General features: G+C 54.0%; 1 protein-coding gene across 1 annotated transcript in view; it reads right to left on the bottom strand.

Annotated features, from left to right (window-relative positions):
- Positions 1-11000: 11000 nt before the first annotated feature.
- Positions 11001-22609, bottom strand: part of KSR2 (kinase suppressor of ras 2) — an 80466-nt gene continuing 68857 nt past the window's right edge. The window contains exons 16-19 of the mRNA XM_065646495.1: positions 19733-19866; positions 14750-14881; positions 11927-12056; positions 11001-11138 (exon numbers count right to left, since the gene is read on the bottom strand). Of these exons, the coding sequence (XP_065502567.1) occupies positions 11001-11138; positions 11927-12056; positions 14750-14881; positions 19733-19866 (534 nt within the window). The remainder of the gene's footprint in view (positions 11139-11926; positions 12057-14749; positions 14882-19732; positions 19867-22609) is intronic.

Below are 22609 nucleotides of genomic sequence, written 5' to 3' on the forward strand. Positions count from 1 at the left end.
CTCACGTCGTGTCTCTGGGCACAGGGCAAGGCAGCGGCTCAGGTTTCTGCCCCAGAGAGCAGCATAAAAATAGAGGTGAGGAAAGGGAATCTGCTGAGTAACAGGACAGCAGGGACTGTGTGGCTGGGGCAGCCCCTTCCCCAGAAGCTGGGCAGGGAGGATGGAAAGCCCAGGGCAAAGCACAGCAAGGAAGCTGGGCAGCTCCTTTATAGCCCTGGCTGGCGTTAATCCTGCTAACAAGCTGGGTCTTTCTGCAAAGCGGGATCAGCTCTGCTCCAGCTAAGAGCAGCAATCCTGTTAAAGGGTGGGTGGCCATGGCAGAAACAGCTAATCAGTCTGTGCATCGTTAGCCGCCTGCCCAGGGCTCCCCACAGCCCCCGGGATGCTCTCGGGGACATCTGGGATGGAGCAGGCTTGGGCTGTCCCAGTGTGTCCTGCTCCTGGGGCAGGACAGCCCTTGATGAGCTAATCAAGCCCTAACGAAGGGCTGGAGCTGGGCTTTATTCCCCAGCCTGTGCCCACATGTGCGTCACCCAGGCGGGACCCCCCCAAGTCCCTGCTGGGGTGGCCGTGGGAGGCTCAGCTCACCCCCTGGAAGGGACCAGCCCTGTGCTGCAGCAGCCAGGGCTCGTCAAGGCTCCTGAGAAAGCCCAGGCGAGCCTGGGGAGGAAACATAAATTACAGGAGCTGAACAATACCCCATTGTGGGGCACTGCCACAGCCCCCCTGTGCCAGGGCAGCACCAGCCTGGGAGGGACCGGCACCAGCAGGATGGTCCAGGCCAGCGATGCAAAACCCCCACTAGCCCCATCCTGACTCTGGCTGCATTAATTGGCAGCGTTTTTCCTGCTCTGCAACCCCACCCCAGGACCTGCCGGTGCGTTGCTGGGATGGGTGAGAGCACTGGCTGGGGCCACCACCGGTTCTCACCCCCCAGGCTCAGGGCTCGGCTCCCTGCCAGGGTTTTTGTCACCCAGTTCTGCTGGTGCACAGCGGAGAGGGGAACCCAAACCTGCCGGCAGCCGACCCGGCCTGGAGCCATCCCTGAGGTCCCCATGGTCCCCAGGGCCAGCAGCGGCTCATGGCCAGCATGCAGCTCTAACAGCTGGGTGCTGCAGCTTGGTGCTCACATATCTGATTATTTTTTAAGTTCAACTCAATAAAAAGCTTCAGCATGTGCTTTATTTTAGGAGCAGACAGGGAACTGTTGCAATAGGACAAGGGGTGATGGTTTTAAACTGAAGGAGGGAGATTCAGGCCGGATATGAGGAAGAAATTTTTTATTATGAGAAACACTGGCCCAGGTTGGCCAGAGAGGTGGTGGCTGAACCATCCCTGGAGACATCCCAGGCCAGGCTGGACGGGGCTCTGAGCAACCTGAGCTGGTGCAGATGTCCCTGCTCATGGCAGGGGGGGCACTGGGGGAGCTGGGAAGGGCCCTTCAACACAAACTATTCTACAATTCCCTTAAGATATATGTGTACAAAACCCCATGTGTCCAGAGAAAGGGTGGGTCACCCAAGAAGTACCCGGGACACGTGGGGACAGCTCTTCAGCCAGCACCCCAGTGAAAACACAGATGCTCCCCGCTCTTCTTCTCCACCAACACTATTGACCCCAAAAGAGTCACTAGCCCAAAGCAAACCGCCCCGCTTGGTGACCATACCCCTGCACACCAGCCAGGCTGGCTGCACCCCGGTTGTGCCGATGCCACCGGCACCCAGCCCCGGCAGGGAGCAAAGCCCCCCTGAGTCACCATGGGCCCTCCCGGGAGCAGCGGCAGGAGGGCTGGAGATGACGTCCTGGGGGTTCAGCTCCTCTTTCAATCCCCGCGTTTATTCTTTCCCTGTGAAATATTAATGGCTCGTGATTCATCACCCGCAAGAAGGAGATTACAGACACGTGTACGTATTCATGTGGCTCTCCCATACACACACACACATATATATATATGCAGATATGTATTCAGAGGAGCCTGTAATCCACCACAGCCATTGTTCAGGCTGTTTTGGGGACATATTGCACATTTATCCTCAGCCTGGTGCTGGCATCTCATTAGCCACAAAGGCAGGAGTGAGCTCAGCATCCCTGCGCTGGGTTCAGCATCCCTGCGCTGGGTTCAGCATCCCTGAGCTGGGCTCAGCGGGGACTTGGCACTGCCACCATCGTTTCATCTAGCAGTTCTGTCCCTCGAGCACTGGAACAACCAGTGCTAACCCGTTACACTCCAAACTAGTGGGAGCCTTCCAGATTTGCACCCAGGCAACCACCAGCAGAGTTTAACCCCCTGTTTATTGCACGTATGAAGAGATGGTGACACCGTGATGTAGCCATCGTTCCATTTAGCTTGCAAGGCAGTGGGGGGCTGGAAAAGTCCCGTGTGGTGAGGGCATCTCTTTACCCCCAAATCCCCTGTTTCTGGCTGCTCTGGGAGCTCCATGCCCCATCACAGCAACCCCATTCCATCCGGCCTCGCCTTCCCCATCCCTCCCAGGAAAATCCCCCCGGCCGGCCCCGCCGCTGCTCCCTGCTCGGGATGAGCCTGATCTAATTGCTCCCCGGCTCCTGCAGGCTTTGGAAGATGAAAAGCCCTCGACAGGAGAAGTGTTGAGTGTTCATGGTTTATTAATGGCGAGCCATCATTATTTTACCTTTCAAGTGATAGCGAGGAGGGAAGGGAGGCAGGGGGAAGCGCCATGAACCTTCCCCAACTTTCTTCTCCATCTCCTGCCATTGGGTATCACAAGCGAACGCCACGGCTGCTGCTTCCCAATGGGCTGTTTTACAGATTTATGGTGCCCCCCCCCCCCAGTAAAACAGCATGAGAGAAGCAAACAAATAGAGCGGCAGATGCGAGGAACCTCCAGTGCTTCATCACGGGGCTCAGCCGTCCCCGCGGGGACCCGGCTGCAGAGGAGCATCCCCCCAGCCCACCCCAGCACCAACCCCTTCGCCCAGCAGAGATTTATCCTCTGACTACCCCATAATTTTCCCAGTTGCCGTGTTTTCAGCTGCCACGTCTCCCACCCAAATGTGAATTATTGTCCCCAAAGGGCTGACACCGTGGAGAGAGAAACAAAGGGGGTTCAGCAGCGCCGTGTCTTCCCCTGAGCATCCCTGGATGAGATGCTGATGGAGGAGAGTGGTCCAGACCCCCCCATGGACAAATATTCCCCGTCACGAGGATGCAGAGCAAGGAGAGGGCAAGGGACACAGAGCAGCACAGGGGTGCAACGGTTTTCAAAGGTGAGGGTTTTTTGGCGTGGGTTTTTTTTTTCTTTTTTCTTTTTTTTTATTGGCATAAATAATTCATACACTGTCACCTCACCAAACACTGCACGAGAAACCACAGGAACAAATGGCGATCCGTTTCTGCAGGTCACAGAGCTTCGCACCCAGTCAGACAGCTGAAATTATAAATACTTTCTTCAAGTGTAGAAAACGTTATAAATGTTACTGTACAAATTTACATCGGGGAGATCCATCGTGCCTTTCTCAGAGATTTTTTTTTTTGTTGGTTCACGGGTGATTTTTTTTTTTTTTGCACCAGAATCAACTGTTCTTTTCCAGTGACAAGAGTTTTGCAACAACGACAACAAAATATATATATATATATCTTTATGTATATATTTATAAAAAGAAAAGGGAAAGAGGAAAAGGGAAATGAAAGTCAGCTCATTCTGCAACAGTCAGAACTAACACAGAGAAAACAAAGCAGGCCACTGAGTTCAGTTTGAAACTGTACAGGATTTAGAGCTCATTATATATGTATATATCTATATACATACATATAGAGATATGTATATATATTTATATATACCTTATGTACAAGAAAATGTAACAGCATACTTTACAGGGACCAGAAATTAAGAAGGCTTTTGCAGCTGACCAAGCTTCCCGAAGAATCGCTATTGGCAAAAATAAAAAAAAATAAAATAAAATAAATAAGTGGTGAAGAAAGGAGGAAGGAAAGCAAAGGTGCCCAGTGGAGTGCCAGCCGATGGTGGGCTCAACCCAGGGCTCCCCGTGGCACTCGGGGGATGCAGACGGCATCATCAAGACATCTCCCTTCACCTTGGCATGGCCAAAGAGCCCAAGTAGGCACCGACCCTTCCATGGCATCTACCAAAGGTTGGGCAGCTCCTCCACCTCCAGGACATTCATTTCTGTCCTAAACCCAGTGGAACCTGCTCATCTTGGGTCCTGCCGTGGTCAAGTACCGGGTCAAACCTCATCACCCATGGGAACCACCCGGCTGGTTGCGGCTCAGCGAGGATTTGGGTAATTTGCGGGGAAAGGTGGGGAGAAGCAGAAGAAGCAGGACCACGGGATATAATTTAGCAGCCAAAGGAGGACATGGTGCTATGGGGCTGTGCAGCACCAGTCTTTCCATCACCGCCCAGCCCCACACAGCGTTGAAATGCTGGAAAAAAAAAACCTGCAGGCAGCAGCAAGGTCGGAGGCTGGGAAGCTCGGGGAAGAGCCTCGGAGGGTGACTGAAAGGATGGAGCAGCTGAGAGCTGGAGGATGGGGCCAGGAGAGCATGGCTGGGGCTGCTCCGCTGCCGGAACCCGGGGATGTAGAATAATGGAACCATTTTGGTTGGAAAAGCCCCTCAAGATCATCAAGTCCAACCGTTCCCCCACCCCTGGCACTGACCCATGTCCCTGAGAACCTCATCTCCGTCTGTCCAACCCCTCCAGGGATGGTGACTCCAGCACTGCCCTGGGCAGCCTGTTCCAATGCCCCACAGCCCTTGGGGGAAGAAATTGTTCCCCACATCCAACCTCAACCTCCCCTGGCACAACTTGAGGCCGTTTCCTCTGGTCCTGGCGCTTGTTCCTGGGGAGCAGAGCCCGACCGCCCCTGGCTCCAAGCTCCTTTCAGGCAGGTCAGAGATCAGAAGGTCTCCCCTCAGCTCCTGTTCTCCAGCTGAACCCCCAGCTCCCTCAGCCGCTCCCATCACACTTGTGCTCCAGCCCCTCACCAGCACATCTACCCAGGGTTGGGGATGGTTCTCTACATCTCAAGCTGCTGCTCAAAACACCAGCAGGCTAAAAGCAGCTCCACTCTCGCACGGCGCAGCTGGAAATAGCCCCTGTGTCTCCTCTGGCTCCCGCAGCTAAACTGAGCCGCCGGATGGACCTTCTCGCTCCTTCGGATCTCCTATTAGAGGGCATTGTGGAGAGCTTCTCCCACATTCTCTCCCTGCTGAAGGGCTGGATATTTTTAAACTAGGGAAAAGAAAAAAACTCACAAAGCTGGAGTCAAAAAAACAAAGAAAAAAAAATAAAAATAAAAAGTAAGATTTGTTGGTTTGCTTTTTTTTAATAATTAAGACTTTCAAAAATAAGAAGGCATGATGCAAATAACACGGCTGCATAAACAACCGTTGCTGCGCTGAATGGAAGGGAAGGAGCTGCTCCTCTGAGCTAATTTATGATAAATACAGGGCAGCTATTTTTCCATCGATATTATTGTGCGACGGCTCTGCTTGTAGCCTGGCTGAGACGTTATGGTGAGGAAACGGGGGGAGAAGGAGGAGGGAGATGAGGGAAGAGTTGGCGAGATTTGTTGGCTCTAGGAGCACTTGGCTCCTTTCAGATGCCCAAAAACCACGGCAGCAACACTTGGCCAAGGCTGATGGAGAGAGCCCTGTGCTCCTGGTGAGGACCTGACACTGTGGGGTCACGAAACCAACAGGTTCATCGGTTCACTTGTTTCCTTGAGTCTCATCTGATAAAAAAAGAGCAGGTGTCTGCCAACAGCTGGCGAGCCTCCATGGGGGTATAGGTCAAGGTAGAATCATAGAATCATTTTTGTTGGAAGAGACCCTCAAGATCATCGAGTCCAATCATTCCCCAGCCCTGGCACTGCCCCATGTCCCTGAGAACCTCATCTCCATCTGCCCAACCCTTCCAGGGATGGTGACTCCACCACTGCCCTGGGCAGCCTGTTCCAATGCCCCACAGCCCTTTGGGGAAGAAATTGTTCCCCAGATCCAACCTCAACCTCCCCTGGCGTAACTTGAGGCCATTTCCTCTTGTCTTATCACTGGCTACTTGGGAGAAGAGACCAACACCCTCCATGCTACAACCTCCTTTCAGGCAGTTGTAGAGAGTGAAGGTGAGACTTTCCAGGCAAGCAGAGGGCTTGGGGCACAGAGAGCAAACCCACAAGTCTTTCAAGATGGACGTTGTACCTTAAACCATAAATCTGCACAACGTCTACCATTTCTTTGCCACCCCTGGTGCTGAGCATCACCCACAGTATCACCTCCTTCATCCTCCCAACACGTTCCACTTGCTACTGTTCTCCTGGAAAGTTCACACCTACTTAGAAACTAAAACCACCAAGCGACAAGGACACCACCTTTCTACAGTGATTGCTCCATCTGAACGTGGTTTGGGGACGGGTGATTTCATGGTGTGACCTCCCCATGCCTCCCCGGCAGCTGAGACCTCTGGCAATGGGGTTGTCCTCCCTCCCACAGACCCCGGGCCCACGGCAGGTGAAGGCATCGGTGAAAACTCAGAGAGTCTCTGAGACTTTAGTGCAATGTTTATGGCACACGTGCACACACGCGCAGAGGATGAGGAGGGAAGGGGTGGGATGGGGAGGACGGGCAGCAGAGGACTTCGCTGGGGTGGGATGAAGAAGCTGGTTTGTGTTAGCAAGAGAAGAGGTGGGATGCAGAGGAGGCAGAGGGCGAGCAGCCACGGAGCATCCTTTGGGATGAGGATGATGCAGCATCACACCCAGAGGACCCCAACCTGCCCGGTGCAGGGGACAAGTAGCACAAACGAGGGCTCAGCCTGCCCTGGCTCACTCGTCCCGCTTGGCCTCAGCGTCAAAAGCAGATGTGGGTGATCCTGCCTCATCCCTACTTCGTGCAAAACATCTTAGATTGAGATGCGACCACACGGCACAAAAAATGCCCCAAAAGCATCACCAGGAGATGCATCCAGAGCGACCCCAGAGGTCAAACTCACCCCCCTGCTCCTGCTCTCCTCCACTTTTATGCATATGCACGTATGCACATTTTAAGAAATAAAAGCACCTTCTTACACACCCCCACAATTAAAGTAACATCTCTCCCTAGCAGCAATTAGGTTTCTAATCTTCATTTACTTATGCTAAAGTGGTTCAAACATCAGTGAGAGGGAGTTAGAGGAGCAGCAAATAAACCAGGGCTGGTTAAGTTTGCAGAGCCTCGTCACGTCCCCAAATTAAAGCCAACTTAGACTGCGATTGAATTATTCAGGATGGTTCCTGTCAAGCAATTATGCTCAATAAAGGCCTGAAAATGCAATTTGCTATCGTCTGTCACTTGACAACTCATCTAACGGGCTCAGGGGCCCGTTCGAGCCGAGGGGGAGAGGGAAATACCAGCACGTGGTAATATTCAGATGGCAACACAGGCTCCGAGATGCTGCCCGAAGAGCATCTTTTTGGGGAAGTCTGGGATTTGGCTGATGGAAGATGAAGATGCAGAGAAAAATGGTCCTGGGGACAGCTGCTTGGGATGCTGAGACAGCCCCGGCTCCCGCGCGTGGGGCTGGGAAGGGAGACGCTGGCTTTGTACAACCAGAGCCCGTCCACATCCCCGGCGATGAGCCCAGGGAAGAAAATGGGAGCAGGGAAGGACCCCAACATAAGCCAGTCCTGCTCTTCCTGGCCCCAGAGCATCCCCAAACCAGGGCTTCGGCATTGCCTTCGGGAGCGAGGGTCAAAGCCAAGAGCAACGCCGCGCCACGGGGGAGCGAGAGGGAACAGCTCGCTGATTAGCTGCGCTAAATTAACAGGAATGTAGAGATGCGCCCTGGCGAGAGGGAGACCCGGGAGGGGACATAAGTGGGTATGGCTGGGAGGTAGAGAAGCCACTTGTGAAAGGTCAGCGCTGCCCGTGACGGGGCTGCCGAGGCACCGGGGGAGCTGGACTCCTCCAGCTCCGGCTCTGCAGATGCATTTCCCCGCGGGTGGCAGCTAATAGCAGCGGCACTCCCTGGCCTCCAGCGGGCTCCAGTGCTAAACTCATGAATCAGCAACATTTCCCCCTTTTTTCATTAAAAATAATAATAATAGTAATAAAGGAAATAAAATAAACCCACCGAGAATCAAAAAATGACCCCTCCCCAAGTGAGCATCAGGCGCACTGACCGTGCTGATGGGGATCAGAGGAGCCTTGGGGTGACACTGAAGCCATGGGCCACCCCTACTTGGGGGGAATCGGCCCAAGACCTGACCCCGTGTTCATGTGAAACTGCCCGCTGTCCCCACCCCACCGCGGGTCCCGGGGGCTTGGCCACCGGCTCGGCTCCTTGCAGAGGCTCCGCAGGGTGAAACGTCGCGCCGTTGTCCTCGTCCTGCCATCGGCCCGCGGCGTCCACTGCTCCTCCATAGCGTGGGGTTGAGAAGTAGAGAGGAAGAGGAGAACCGCAGGGGGAGGAAGGCACCGTCCTTTAACTCCTCCTGTCACAGCCTGGAAGGGACACACAACACCAGAGTCAGTGCTGGGTGCTTTGTGCCACCGCACTGGGGGATTGTGCAGGGCAGCCCATGGCAAAAAGCCTCCCTGAACGGCTCTGCCACGGGGTGGCCCCCAACAAAGCCGTGCACCTCCTCACCAGCCTGGTTCGGTTTTCCTGGTGCTGGCAGCTCTTAGGTTTAGCATTGTCTAGAGGGGAAAAGTGCTTGCTAGGCACCGCAAACCTCATCGCCATAGAACAGAATCATGGAATCACAGAATCATTTTGGTTGGAAGAGACCCTCAAGATCACAGAATCACAGAAACACAGAATGTCAGGGATTGGAAGGGACCTCGAAAGATCATCTAGTCTAATCCCCCTGCCGGAGCAGGAACACCCAGATGAGGTTACACAGGAAGGCGTCCAGGCGAGTTTTGAACGTCTCCAGAGAAGGAGAATCCACAACCTCCCTGGGCAGCCTGTTCCAGTGTTCCGTCACCCTCACTGAGAAGAAGTTTCTTCTCAAATTTAAGTGGAACCTCTTGTGTTCCAGCTTGAACCCATTACCCCTTGTCTTACTGTTGGTTGTCACCGAGAAGAGCCTGGCTCCATCCTCGTGACACCCGCCCTTTATATATTTATCAACATTGATGAGGTCACCCCTCAGTCTCCTCTTCTCCAGCTCCAGAGCCCCAGCTCCTCAGCCTTTCCTCACACGGGAGATGCTCCACTCCCTTCAGCATATTCGTGGCTGCGCTGGACTCTCTCCAGCAGTTCCCTGTCCTTCTGGAACTGAGGGGCCCAGAACTGGACACAATATTCCAGATGAGGTCTCACCAGGGCAGAGCAGAGGGGCAGGAGAACCTCTCTGACCTACTGACCACTCCGAGCCCGACCCCCCCTGGCTCCAAGCTCCTTTCACGCAGGTCAGAGATCAGAAGGTCTCCCCTCAGCTCCTGTTCTCCAGCTGAACCCCCAGCTCCCTCAACCAGTCCCATCACACTTGTGCTCCAGCCCCTTCCCCAGCTCCATTGCCCTTCCAGGCTCTTCCAGCATCAGGACCCCAGAGGGTTTTTACCCGTCTCCTTCAAGCAGGGACAGCAGAGCCCTCGGTGCCACAGTCGGGACACCTGGGCAAGCAGAATGCCAGGAACTAACACAGGAATGCCAGGAATAAGAGGCTGGAGCCGAGTCCCCGAGGAAGGAGGCAGCTGGGATGGGAAGCGAGTGCCGAGCTGGAGCATCCTCACTCCTCTCACGCTCAGCAAAGAAGGGGCCGGTAATTACGGGGAAGCCATGGGGCAGCCCAAGCCGGTGGCAGGCAGAGCGTGGCTCAGTGATTGCAAAAACCTTCCCCAGCCCAGCCAAGCTTCGGGGTTCATCAACCTGCAGGTCCCTTGCCCAGCTGCCAGAGACACCCTGGTGCCTGCTCGGAGCACGGATTGGTAATTAACTTCCCTCCTGATTAACGGCTGATGTTCCAGGTGATTTGGGGTCCACCTGACCCTGACTTTGTGCTGTTCCCCAGAGCCCCAAGCACACCGGGATAGGAGGTGGCACAGGGGACACTCCAGCATCTTTCATTGTGCCTGTAACCTTGGGGCTGCACAGATGAGGAATTGAGGAAGTTCGGTTATCAGATACAGGAGGAAAACTTGGCATCTCCCGGGTCCAAAAGGGATGCTTGAAGCAGCCCGAAGCATTCCCACTTCCCTCCCTTTTCTTCCCTCCCTCCATCCCCATTTCCAGCCTCCACACTCTGGGGATGCACACCAGGAGAAGGAAAAATCCCCCCCATGAATGCAGCCTCCGCGTGGGTTAGGTTTTTGGTCCTGTTTGTCACACTATGATGAATTCAAGAGAAGAAAATGAGTTTCTAAGTGATTTTCCAGCGTTTTGCCTGCTGTTACCACCAGGCCGGATCCCAAAGCCCTGACCGGGGACCTATTTACGCTGCATTTGCTGCAGCAGGGGGATGTGACTAAGCCAACGCAATGAAACGGAGCAGGACTTGGCCATGAGCTCTTTCCAGGGAAGAAGAGACCACGTTCTTCTTCTCCCACCGCTGGAGGCTGCGATGGCTGACACAGGCTGTGGGTCTGGGGAGGGACCCCGATCAAGGCATCCCCCCTAGCGACTAATCTGGGCAAAAGAAGGAAAAACCATCTTTCCAGGAGGGAAAACTGCTGTGAGTGTTGTACACAGGCAGGCACTGGAGCCCTGGCTGATGTCCCCAAAGCAGATGTCCCCAAGGTCCTGGCTCCAGCCAACCCCTCGGTCTACTCTGCTTCTTCCTCCTGGCATTGGTGGAGCACATTTCCACACTCCTCCTCATCCTCTCCAGCTACTGTCACTGGCTTTTTCACCCCAACAGGGACAGCCAGCATTGCGGTGACAAAGTGGCATGGGTACAGCACTCTGTTACCACCCTTCCCACCCACCCGGGTGGCATCAAATGTACCCACAGCTTGTTCTCGTGCTCCCCCAGCCACGACGTTGGGGTCTTGGGAGTGCGGGCAGAGGGACAGGGACTTACTCTGCCGACTTCCAGAAGTGCCCGGGGTGGGAAAGGCGACGGTTGCGCTTTGGCAGTTTCTCCAGCATGTCCATGAGCTTGGTGAAGGTGGGTCTCTCCTCTTGCTCGTAGGCCCAGCAGAAGAGGAGGATGTCCTGCAGCCACAGGGGCGAGCAGGTGAGCAGACCTGGCCAGTCCCCATCCTACCATGACCCCCACACCCAATGACCACCCTGCGAGGACCCCACATCCTTGAGCGGAGGGGATCTGCAAGCTGAGCTGATGCTGGTGTCACAGCGGCATAGAATCATAGAATCATTTTGGTTGGAAAAGATGCTCAAGATCATCAAGTCCAACCATTACCCCAGCCCTGGCACTGACCCATGTCCCTGAGAACCTCATCTCCGTCTGTCCAACCCCTCCAGGGATGGTGACTCCAGCACTGCCCTGGGCAGCCTGTTCCAATGCCCCACAGCCCTTGGGGGAAGAAATTGTTCCCCACATCCAACCTCAACCTTCCCTGGAGCAACTTGAGGCCGTTTCCTCTGGTCCTGGCGCTTGTTCCTGGGGAGCAGAGCCCGACCCCCCCTGGCTCCAAGCTCCTTTCAGGCAGGTCAGAGATCAGAAGGTCTCCCCTCAGCTCCTGTTCTCCAGCTGAACCCCCAGCTCCCTCAGCCGCTCCCATCACACTTGTGCTCCAGCCCCTCACCAGCTCCGTTCCCTTCTAGCCACAACAGGAAGATTTGGTGATTTAGGGGAATTTAACTCAAAATTTCTCAAAGCAGGAAGGTACTTGGAGCAGGATTGAGCCACACTGGCTGGGGACAGAGGGACAGATCGTGGGCAGTAGAGTGTTTTTCCAAGAGAACCCTCCACCCAGGGCACATTCCCCCTCCCCACACACAGACACCCACAGGGCTCCAGCACCTGCACCCCCACCTACCGAGATCTCCTTGCCCATCCCGATCTGGCTGAGGTTGGGCTTCATCCCTCTTCCCACTTGCCAGATTATCGCCTCCGCCGGCTGCGTCTTGAAGGGCCATTCCCGCGCGTGCAGCTCATACCAGATGGTGCTGTGGGGAGACAGTGGAGTCAGGGGATGGGGAGGCACCCCACAGGGGGTGGGACAGGGACATCTGGCCATTGCATCCACATCCGCCACCTCTGTCTGCTCCAAAATCACCGACATCCACAAGATGCTTCACACCTGATGTGACCCCAGAGGTGCTCAGCCCTCGTTATAGAGATAGCACCTCTCCCGTTTTCCCAATGGGGAAACTGAGGCTGTCAACCAAGCGTCAGGGAAGGACAAGCCTGAGCATTTGCTTTCGCTCTGACTTTTCCTTTTTTCTTCTGCAAAAAAGCTCTCCAAGATGCAAAAAAGCCATCCAAGCCATGGCATGAACCATCCCCGGTGCCCTCACCGGATGATGGCACATGTGAACCTGCGGCCATCTGCTGCTGCACCGCTCTTAGCACTAAGCCAACCCCTCCTTTCTAGAAGGACACCCAAATCCAAAGGAATATCCCAAAACGAAGGCATCTCCGGCCGATTTCTGGCCGCCCCCGCGGTTCTCCACCCCCGCTACCGCCTGGGAGTTCTGCATCCTCATTTTCTGGCACCTGGAGCTGGATGAGCCCCGACTCCCACAGCGCTGGCCCCGACTTCCAAGGCAAATTCCCTGGAGCTGCTTTTCCCTTCCAGGGATGGCATCACAGCTGGTTGAAGCAGCAAGACATGGGGTTGAAATGGCATTAGGGTGGAAAAATCTGATGGAGGGGGTCTGATAAATGAAGGATCACTCTTGGATAGGGGGGGTCCCTGATGCTGGAAATCAGCTTTCATGGTTTGGGAAAAATATGCACATTTTGGCTGTAAATCTGAAAAAATGTGAATAATGTGAGATGCCTGCTGGTGCTGCAGGTGTGGAGGAATCAGGGGCTGGAGAGGGGCAGGTCCTGAGGGCACAGGACACGATGCTCCAGCAGGAGTTGAAGGTGCCTCAGTGCACCCAATGCAGCTCAATTCGAGTTTCTAGTTGGAAGTTTGGGACTTGATTTTTCACCTTCCCACTTTGGGGTGCATCCAAAATCTTTGGGCTGCGTTTCCTGGGGTATGGATGGTGCGACGGAGAGGGGTCTGCTGCTCCATCTCCTTTTGCATGAGAAGACCACACGTCTATTATAATTTTAATTATTGCTGCGATCTCTCAGGCTTCAGCAAGCACACATCACCAGCCTCAGCCCCCCACTCTCCACCGCCCTCACACACACTTTAATTTAACATTTCTGCCGTCTTCTAGAGTCTTTAAAAGATCTTTTCCTCTTGCTGTTGCTGATCCTCAAATCCCTAAGGGGAAGCAGTGATGGCAATAACCCTCAAGATCATCCCTGAGCCTCCCGGGCTCAGCTAAGGGCAGCAGAAACAAGAAAGGGGAAAAAATGTGGGAAAATCTTTTAATCTTTTAAGGAAACTCATGCTTTACGTAAGGGCAGAGCTTACACTTGAAAAAAAAGGAAAAACTGAGTCTAAGTAACTGACTCTCACTTTGTTCAATACAATCCCTTAATTACTTCTCTATTTTCGTGCTAAAGTTATACCTCAGGGAAGGGGGGGAAAAAAGCGAGACCATTTCGGCTTTAATTACTGCGGTTTTGACAGAAATATTGCCTCCGATAACAGCCCCACGTGCACTAATCCTCGCAGCCTTTAAGGTGTCCATGAGAAAATTAATCTGCTGGGTAGAACTCACAGCCCTACGTCTGCCTCCAGAAAGGTTTGATCGGGGCGATTGGGCTCCTGCTGTACGAGAGGTTTGTGTTCAGATAACCGGCAGGAGCGGTGAGCCGGATCACTGAAAGAGACTCATCAATTCTCTTCTCAGCCTTTTGGCATCTCCTCCCACCACTGCCAGCCCCTGCAACCGGCTGCAGGGGAGAATCAGGGTGTTTGGGGGCTCCCAGACCTGTGTCCAAGACCCTCTGCATCGCCAACATCTGCATCCAGAGCATCTTTGCATTGGTACCCACCCCAGGAGGATGCAGGGGAGAGATTCTGCCAGGCTGCATCCCCAGGATGCTGTGGAACCTGCTGCCTGGAGACACCCTAGTCCACAGAATCATAGAATCATTTTGGTTGGAAAAGATGCTCAAGATCATCAAGTCCAACCATTATCCACCCCTGGCACTGCCCCATGTCCCTGAGAACCTCCTCTCCGTCTGTCCAACCCCTCCAGGGATGGTGACTCCAGCACTGCCCTGGGCAGCCTGTTCCAATGCCCCACAGCCCTTTGGGGAAGAAATTGTTCCCCACATCCAACCTCAACCTCCCCTGGTGCAACTTGAGGCCGTTTCCTCTGGTCCTGGCGCTTGTTCCTGGGGAGCAGAGCCCGACCCCCCCTGGCTCCAAGCTCCTTTCAGGCAGGTCAGAGATCAGAAGGTCTCCCCTCAGCTCCTGTTCTCCAGCTGAACCCCCAGCTCCCTCAGCCGCTCCCATCACACTTGTGCTCCAGCCCCTTCCCCAGCTCCGTTCCCTTCTAGCTACAACAGGAGGATTTGGTGATTTAGCGGAATTTAACTCAAAATTTCTCAAAACAGGAAAGTGCTCCAAGCCTAGCGACGGGGATTCCCATGGGCAGCACCCCCTTGGCATTGCAGCAAGCGAACAGTGTCCCTGTCCCCTCCCAGCTGCTCAGAGCAGCTCACACATGACACAACCGCGCTGGTTCTCTGCCACCCATCCGCCTGCCCTGCCACAGGGACTCACCCCAGGGCAAAGACATCCGAGTGCTTGGAGAAGGGCAGCTTGTCCTCCTCGGTGTCTGGGGAGAGCTGGCGGATGATCTCCGGGGCGAGGTGGCACAACCAGCCGTTCTGGATCCGCAGCTTGTTCTCTCGCCTGCCAAAACATGGAGCCAAAGCTGTGGGTGACACAGCAGGGGACATCACCACCATGCCACCAGTGAGCAGCTCCCAGCCTTCCCACCCTCTCCCCAGGACATTTAAGCCTGGTTTTCCCTACAGCATCCTTGCAAAGCTGAGTTTTAACCCTGCTCTGAGAAATGCCAGCAGGGTGGCTTTGTGCCTGTCCCTGCCAGGCGACAGGGCACAATTTGGGCACAGGACGGTGGTGAGGGGGAGCTTTGGCTCTGCCAGGCTGGTGGGACACAGGGGACACAGGATCTGCCGGGGTCCTCGCTGTGACCATCACACCAAAACACCTTCAAAGAGCAAGGGGTAAGTCCCACCAGTGCTGGCACCTGAACTGCTGTGAGCAGGAGGCAGGACTGGGAATCTCTGAGGATCTCTTCTGACCAAACCCACCCTATAATAATCACCTGGAAATCAGTGTTTTCAGGTGTTTCACCCCAAACAGCCCCTCCAGCCCACCTTGGTGTCCAAGCCTCCCATCCCATCACCCGCAGGAGCAGCCTGGCTTTGTCACAATCACCCACCCCACGATATGTCGTGGCCAATCTCGCTGTGACGTTGCTATTAAATCTCAGGCTGCCACCCAAATACTTCACTTCGTCTTTAATGGCACTCACCAGCCCCTCAGCTAACCTCAGCTGTGTTTTTTTCATCCTCAAGGTCCCTCTGCTTGGTACAAACACATGAGGCTCCTTTGGCCAAGAGCTGAGGATGATGCCAGTTGCTTCTACATCCTTCCCATCCTCCAGCAGGCACCCAGGATGCACCACTGGCATAAAAAGGGTCCCCAGGCAGGGACCACCGATGGTGGTAACACATTAAGCAGCTTGATCGTGTGTCTGAGCCCAAATTCAGCAGCATAGTTTTGCAGGAAGTAACGAAAACTGTCCCATGTCATGTCGGGCTAGAGAAGGATAAGCCCACTGACTTGTACCAAGGAATTTCTCCCTGTTTATGCTTTGATGACCTCCCAAAGGTGGTGATGCACAGGGGGAAGGGATGGCTGGGAGGTCACCTGTGCCCTGAACTTCAGCCTGGGGCCAAAATCCCAGGGCCCAGGGAACACCATCCAGGCACCGGCATCTCCATCCACCCCGAGGCAGGATGACAAGCTCCCACCACAAACAGCTGGATGGATTTTGCTCCTGGGGCTGCGTGCACACAATGGGTACAATCCCAAGATCATGCAGTCTGGATCACCCCAGCCATAAAACCGCCCCTGCCCCCCAGCATCACCCCCAGCGGAGGAACCCCCTCCCTAGGGAAGGACACTGCCTGTCCAGGGAATCACTGATTGAGCCTCCGTAACACCCTCCGGGGACTCAATGGCTCCTCGTCACCCCACTGCGCCGGAGCCACCGCCGCAATCAGCAGCTCTGGCCAGACATGGACCCTGCGGTCACCAGGAGCTGGGGCCGAGAGCACTTCGGCACAGGGGGGAGGCTTTCAGCTCCCCAGCTGGCTGCCGCCACCCCCTCCAGCCCTGCACGGCTCTTAATTACAAGCCGGCATTAAGCATCGGGGCAATTAGAGAGACACAGAGGAGCTCACTCTGTGTCTGCGGTGTCCACCCTCGGGCGGGCAGCGGGGGGCAGGACGTGGTGGGCAGCGCTCAGATCTGCTCCACCGCCCTCAGCACGGCCAGGATTCCACCTGCGGCTTTTATTTTTGCTCACTCAAGTGCTGAGACATCCCAGCAGCGGCATGCAGGGATGCTCCAGGGATGGGATTTGGCTCCGCAGCTCCCCTACGAGCCCAGTCCCGTCCCTCAGCAAAGCTCACGTACACCCGAACACGCAGCTACGGGTTTACGAGCTTCCAGCAACAAAGGCTGAGCTTTAGCGCAATCCCAAACGTGGCTCAATTGCAGCAATTTGAGGTTTCGTGACGACAGTTTGCCTGACTTCATAACTGATCCGGCCGCTTCCACCAGCAGAAAGCAGCACAACCGGCCAAGCGTCTGGCAAACCCACCCAAGGACGAGCCAGCCCCAAGGCAAAAGCAAGAGCAGAAATGCTCAGACTACTCAAGACCCACCCCATGCTCCTCCTAATTACAAAGCAGCCCTACCAAGCCAAACAATGTTTAAATAAGGAAGAAATAAATTCGATTTCATCAAAATAAGATGCCGGATTATGAAGTCTCTGCAGAAGGTATTTTAGTTGCGACAGCCGTCTCGTTTTTCAGCAGGAGAAGCGCGTCACGGAACGGACGGACACTGCAAACTTGTGCCTGGTGCTTCCACGAACTGAAGGTGACCCTGCTCTAGGAGGACAAGGAGGATTTTTAAGCCATGGCTTTTTTTAACCCCCGTGAAAACAGGCCAGTTTGTAGTTCTCGTTCACACCTGAAGCAACATCACCGTCCTTAACTTGACCTGTAAAAATTTGCTCCCTTCTCCATACATGCTTGTCCTGCAGCCACGCAAGCCTCCAAGGACCCAAACCTGGGCTTTATCATTCTTCTCCATCTGAGAAAACCATGAACAGCAAGAAAACCAACCAAACCAAAACCAACCAGAAAACAACAATACGACACCCTGAGAAGGGAAAATTAGACCTGCAGATGCTGCTTCAAAATTCATGGTGACTGATAACTGTGGATCCCCAAAACCTTCTCTCAGCTCTCCACCGGCAGAAGACACGTGTGCCACCAGCAGTCCATGGCAGCCACACCTCAGGACAGGAATTTCCTTATTTTCTCAATTTTTCTAGCAAAACACTCCTCATTTCTGCCCAGCCTTGCATTTCTGACCATCCTTCCTCTCCTGGGCAATCTTCTGGACTTTAACCCCCAGGTGACACTTGGATATTGAGCAGAGATGGCCACACGTTGGTCTCCCCCATCGCATACCCCGTTTCCCCAGCATCACCTCTCATTTTATCACGAGAGCATCTGTAAAGGTCACAGCAAAGGTCCCTGGCAAAACTGAGCCATTTTTGCCCAAATCCTTTCAACGGAATGAGTTGCAACCTCATCCTGGCAGGACCCAAGTCCCAAACCCCCTGCCCAGCTGCTAAACCAGAGCCAAACCCCACTTCTCTGCTGCTGGACTTTTTTGGGCTTCCTGAGCTTTTCGCTAACTTTGTGCTAAGACCAGATGATATTTATACAAGCAAAACGGAGAGGCTGGCTGCCCGGCTCGCCACGAGAGGCGTGGGATGGAGAGAGGCGCTCGTCGCCTTTTCCTCTAATCCTTTAACCTCATCACACAGAAATTATTAAAAAATATATATATATAGTTTCCAAAGAGCATTTTATCTCTTGAGCATCTTCGCCATAAAGCGATGATCAGCCACGACAACCTCTCCAGCAACAAGCCGCATCACATGGGGTGATGGAGACCAAAAGGACCAGGAGGTGGGTACCACACTACCGGAGGAAACCTGCTCGAGCTGCCGGTGCCGATAACTCCGCGCTTGGCCCAACCTTCTTCTGACACAAAGAGTTTAGCGAAAAGGCACTCTCCCCCTGGGAAAAGTCAGCGACACTCTTTTTATTCGTTTTAACAAAAAATAAAAACATGACCTTTGTTCTTTTCCCCCCTCTTCTGTTTCCTTTCCCTCCCCCCCAGCTTTGCTTTTCTTCCTTTCCACGGCTGCTGAAAGTCTTTCTCCTGCCGTGGCCGGAGCTTGAAAATCTCCCAAAGGACTGGGGAAAAAAAAAAAATACCACAACCAAACATTTAATAAGGAACATTTACCAAATGGACTTAATTCCAAATCCAAAGAGACCCAAAATGTCACAATGCTGTAAAGGTCCTGAGCTTGGCTCTCATTTTCTCTGCGTCTTCCTCCATGCCCTGGCTTGGCATTGACACCACAGCCAGATGTCTGCAGCACCCAAAAGGTCACCAGAGCAGCTGGGGGACAACCACGGGGATGGCACCGCTCGACCTGGCCTGTCGCTTCATCAGCCCAGAGGCAGGACATGAAGCAGATGCGGGGGATTTATAATGGTGTTGGGGAAAGGCCAAGGAATGAGCCAGCTTTGCCAGCCCAAGGAGCATGTCCTGGATGGCAGCAGGGTGTTTTGGCCATGGAAATGATGTATCCCATGGGAAGAGGTTGGGTACAAGAGACCCTGCCCAGGGCCAGGTCCTGTCTCTCTGAACCAAACAGCTGGAGACCTGCACGCAGCATCGCGCTCCTTCCTACCCATCGAAAGCAACTCTGCCTTCCTGATCATAGCATCAGAGAATCATTTTGGATGGAAGAGACCCTCAAGATCATCGGGTCCAACCATACCCCACCCCTGGCACTGCCCCATGGCCCTGAGAACCTCATCTCCGTCTGTCCAACCCCTCCAGGGATGGTGACTCCAGCACTGCCCTGGGCAGCCTGTTCCAATGCCCCACAGCCCTTTGGGGAAGAAATTGTTCCCCACATCCAACCTCAACCTCCCCTGGCGCAACTTGAGGCCGTTTCCTCTGCTCCTGGCGCTTGTTCCTGGGGAGCAGAGCCCGACCCCCCCTGGCTCCAAGCTCCTTTCAGGCAGGTCAGAGGTCAGAAGGTCTCAGCTCCTGTTCTCTGATGCCAGGTTTTAAAAAAGAAACTAAACCAAATCAAATCAAACAAGGGGTTTCTGCATGGGTTACACATATTTTCCCAAAACAAGCCTCCTTAAAAGCAAAATCCCAGGAGATGAGTTGGAGAAATCCCAGGACACTCAAAGGCACCTTGTCCTCATGTCTGAGGCTGCAGAGCCAGAAAGGCACTTGCAGGGGAGGTTTTCGGACTCCTTCCCTGTGTTCCCAGCTCAACGGGGAGCTCTAGGGCATGGGGAGGAACATCGTTATTTCCACCACGCCATGTCGTACCTGCCCGCTTGGAGAACTCCCGAGATGCTGAAGAGGCCGAAGTCCGTGATCACCACCTTCCCATTGTCATAGAAAACATTTTTCGATTTGAGGTCCTTGTGAAGAATCCCCTTGGCGTGCAGGTAACCCATTCCCTAGGATGGAAGAGAGAAAAAAAATACCCCAAAATTGAAAAAGCAGCACTAACAGATGGGATAATCTCAGCACAGGGGCAGCCCCATGATTGCCGGGATGGGGAGAGCCCGGCTGCCAGCATCCCTGTGCCGCGGTGGCACATCCACAAGCCCAAACCACATCTGGGCCACAGGCAAAGGCGGCACGTCCCCAAAAGTCCCTGCAGAAAGGGCAAGTGTCCAGGGAGGTCCCTGGTTTGGGACGGCTGTCAGATGGTGCTTGCAGAGCGCGATGGCATCACAGTACGTCTGTGACAGCACCTGCTCATCTTCCTGATTAATAGGTTATGCAAGAAAAATTAGCAGCAAACCAAACTGCCAATTGCTTTCCTGAAATCCTCTGCTGAGAAACTGATGATGATGATGATTTCACCTTGGTTCTCTTTGGCGGCTGGGAGCGGAGGGGTAATAAGTCAAAGCTCTCCATCCCCATACCCTGACTGAGCCGTAAGTGCTGCCCACGTGCCCGCCAGTACCATTAGTCGGGAAACAAGCACCGCGCAGGAGTCCTGCCTTCATTCTTTTCCCCTGGGAAAAACTACTTGGTGGTTAATTAAAATTATGGCTAATGATGGAAAAAAAAAAAAAAAAAAAAAAAAGCGCCATGGGTGGGAAATCCAAATTCCCCTGCACCAGGCTCGTTAGGATCGGCAAATCAAGCAGATTGCCGACAGCTCCGTGTGACGGACGCTCAGCTCAATGGGATAATGGGCTCTGGGAACGGGGAAGGCGATAAAAGCCATTTATCCTGAGATCAGTAGGGCTTCTGATGCTGTCTCGATTTTCATTCTCATAAGCAGACTAGAAGAACTTGGTTTAGAGGAAGGTACCAAAGAATAAATGCCAAACAGGTCAGCAAACTGTTGTTTTAGAGCAAATATCAGTTGTCCATCACCAACAAGTGATTGACAACTCGAAAGAGACCGATAAGAAAGGTGGGGACAGACTTTTTATCAAGGCCTGTTGGGATAGGACAAGGGGTGATGGTTTTAAACTAAAGGAGGGAGATTCAGGCTGGACATGAGGAAGAAATTGTTGGCCCTGAGGGTGGTGAGAGCCTGGCCCAGGTTGGCCAGAGAGGTGGTGGCTGAACCATCCCTGGAGACATCCCAGGCCAGGCTGGACGGGGCTCTGAGCAACCTGAGCTGCTGCAGATGTCCCTGCTCATGGCAGGGGGGGCACTGGAGGAGCTGGGAAGGTCTTTTCCAACCCAAACTGTTCTATGACTCTATGACCTGGGAGGATTTATTAACTGGCTTTCCGTGGGGGTCCATCCTAGGTGTGATCTTTTCACTTTTATCATCATTAACCACGCACGCAGTGGAACAAGAATATAGCTTTAAGTTTGCAGCTGACGTGGAGCTGGGAGGCATGATCCACATTTAGAAACTATCTGTAAAAACTGGGAAAGCAACCTGAAAACCCCCCAGATCCTCAAATGCAAGGATAAGAGAGAAACCCTGAAGGTACCGAGGACTCAGCGGCAGCACAGACCTGCAGGGCTCCGCTCCAGGGGCAGCAGGACAGGCTGGGGACAGCCAGGGACAGCGTGCTGCTGGGGAGAGCAAACACTTCAACCCAGCACGTCACGGGGGCCACATCCCAAAGAGCCTCTGCTAAAGGACGCTGGAGGAAGGAAAGGATTTGGGGTCTCGAGATGCCACAGCTGGATGCCGGGACCATTCCAGGCACCGGGATTAATTATGGGGCTCCACGTCCCAGCACATGAAATAATGATGAGGTTTAAAAATCTGCTTTGAAATGTCACTGTCACCTTCACAAAGCGCCGGGGTTGTGCCAGGAACGACATTTTGATGCCGTGAGCCTGTTCCTCCTGCAAGGTGCACTCACGGGGCAGGACCCAGCACCATGGGGACGTTCCACAGCCCCCCCTCAGCACCCCAGGGTGACAGGAGCTCAGAGGTGGCATCAGGGACTTTGCACCCATGTAATGGATGGGAACGCATCTCCCGTGCAATCGAAGGCAGCCAAGCCTTCGCTGAAGGTGTTTCTCAAGGAGCTCTGGGCAAAGCCAAATCCCTCACCTCGATCCGTGGGGTATCGCACAGATCCCATTGCAAATTCCAGCCTTGCCGCCTTCGCCTGCAGGATGATCTGTGAGAAAACACTCTCTGCCCAGTAATGCCTTAACTTGCTGGGCTGCCCAGCGTGTGTGAAAAGCCAGCTCCCTCTGCCGGCTTTGCTTCTTAAATAAATTAACTTTCGCCTCCAGAGGATCGCGGCATAAAGAGAGCCCTTGCATCCGCTAATCTGATAAACGCAACGGCTTCTCCTATCGCAAACGGGGACGCAAAAGATAAAGGCAAACAACTGTCGTGACCGGGTAGGGCAGCCAAAGCCTCCACCTGGTCCTGCCTCCAGCTCCTCTGGGTGATGCTGCCCCAAGCCCAACCAAACCAACATGTCAAGGTTTTTCTTCATTTCTCCAAGCCAGACACCTCCAAGTCCATCAAAACATCCGTAACATCTGCTGATGGCTGACATGGAAAGGTGGGAAAGCAGAGAATCATAGAATCATAGTTTGGGTTGAAGGGACCTTCCCGGCTCCCCCAGTGCCCCCCCTGCCATGAGCAGGGACATCTGCACCAGCTCAGGTTGCTCAGAGCCCCGTCCAGCCTGGCCTGGGATGTCTCCAGGGATGGTTCAGCCACCACCTCTCTGGCCAACCTGGGCCAGGCTCTCA

Source organism: Caloenas nicobarica, chromosome 16, assembly GCF_036013445.1.
Source record: "Caloenas nicobarica isolate bCalNic1 chromosome 16, bCalNic1.hap1, whole genome shotgun sequence".
Taxonomy (NCBI): domain Eukaryota; kingdom Metazoa; phylum Chordata; class Aves; order Columbiformes; family Columbidae; genus Caloenas; species Caloenas nicobarica.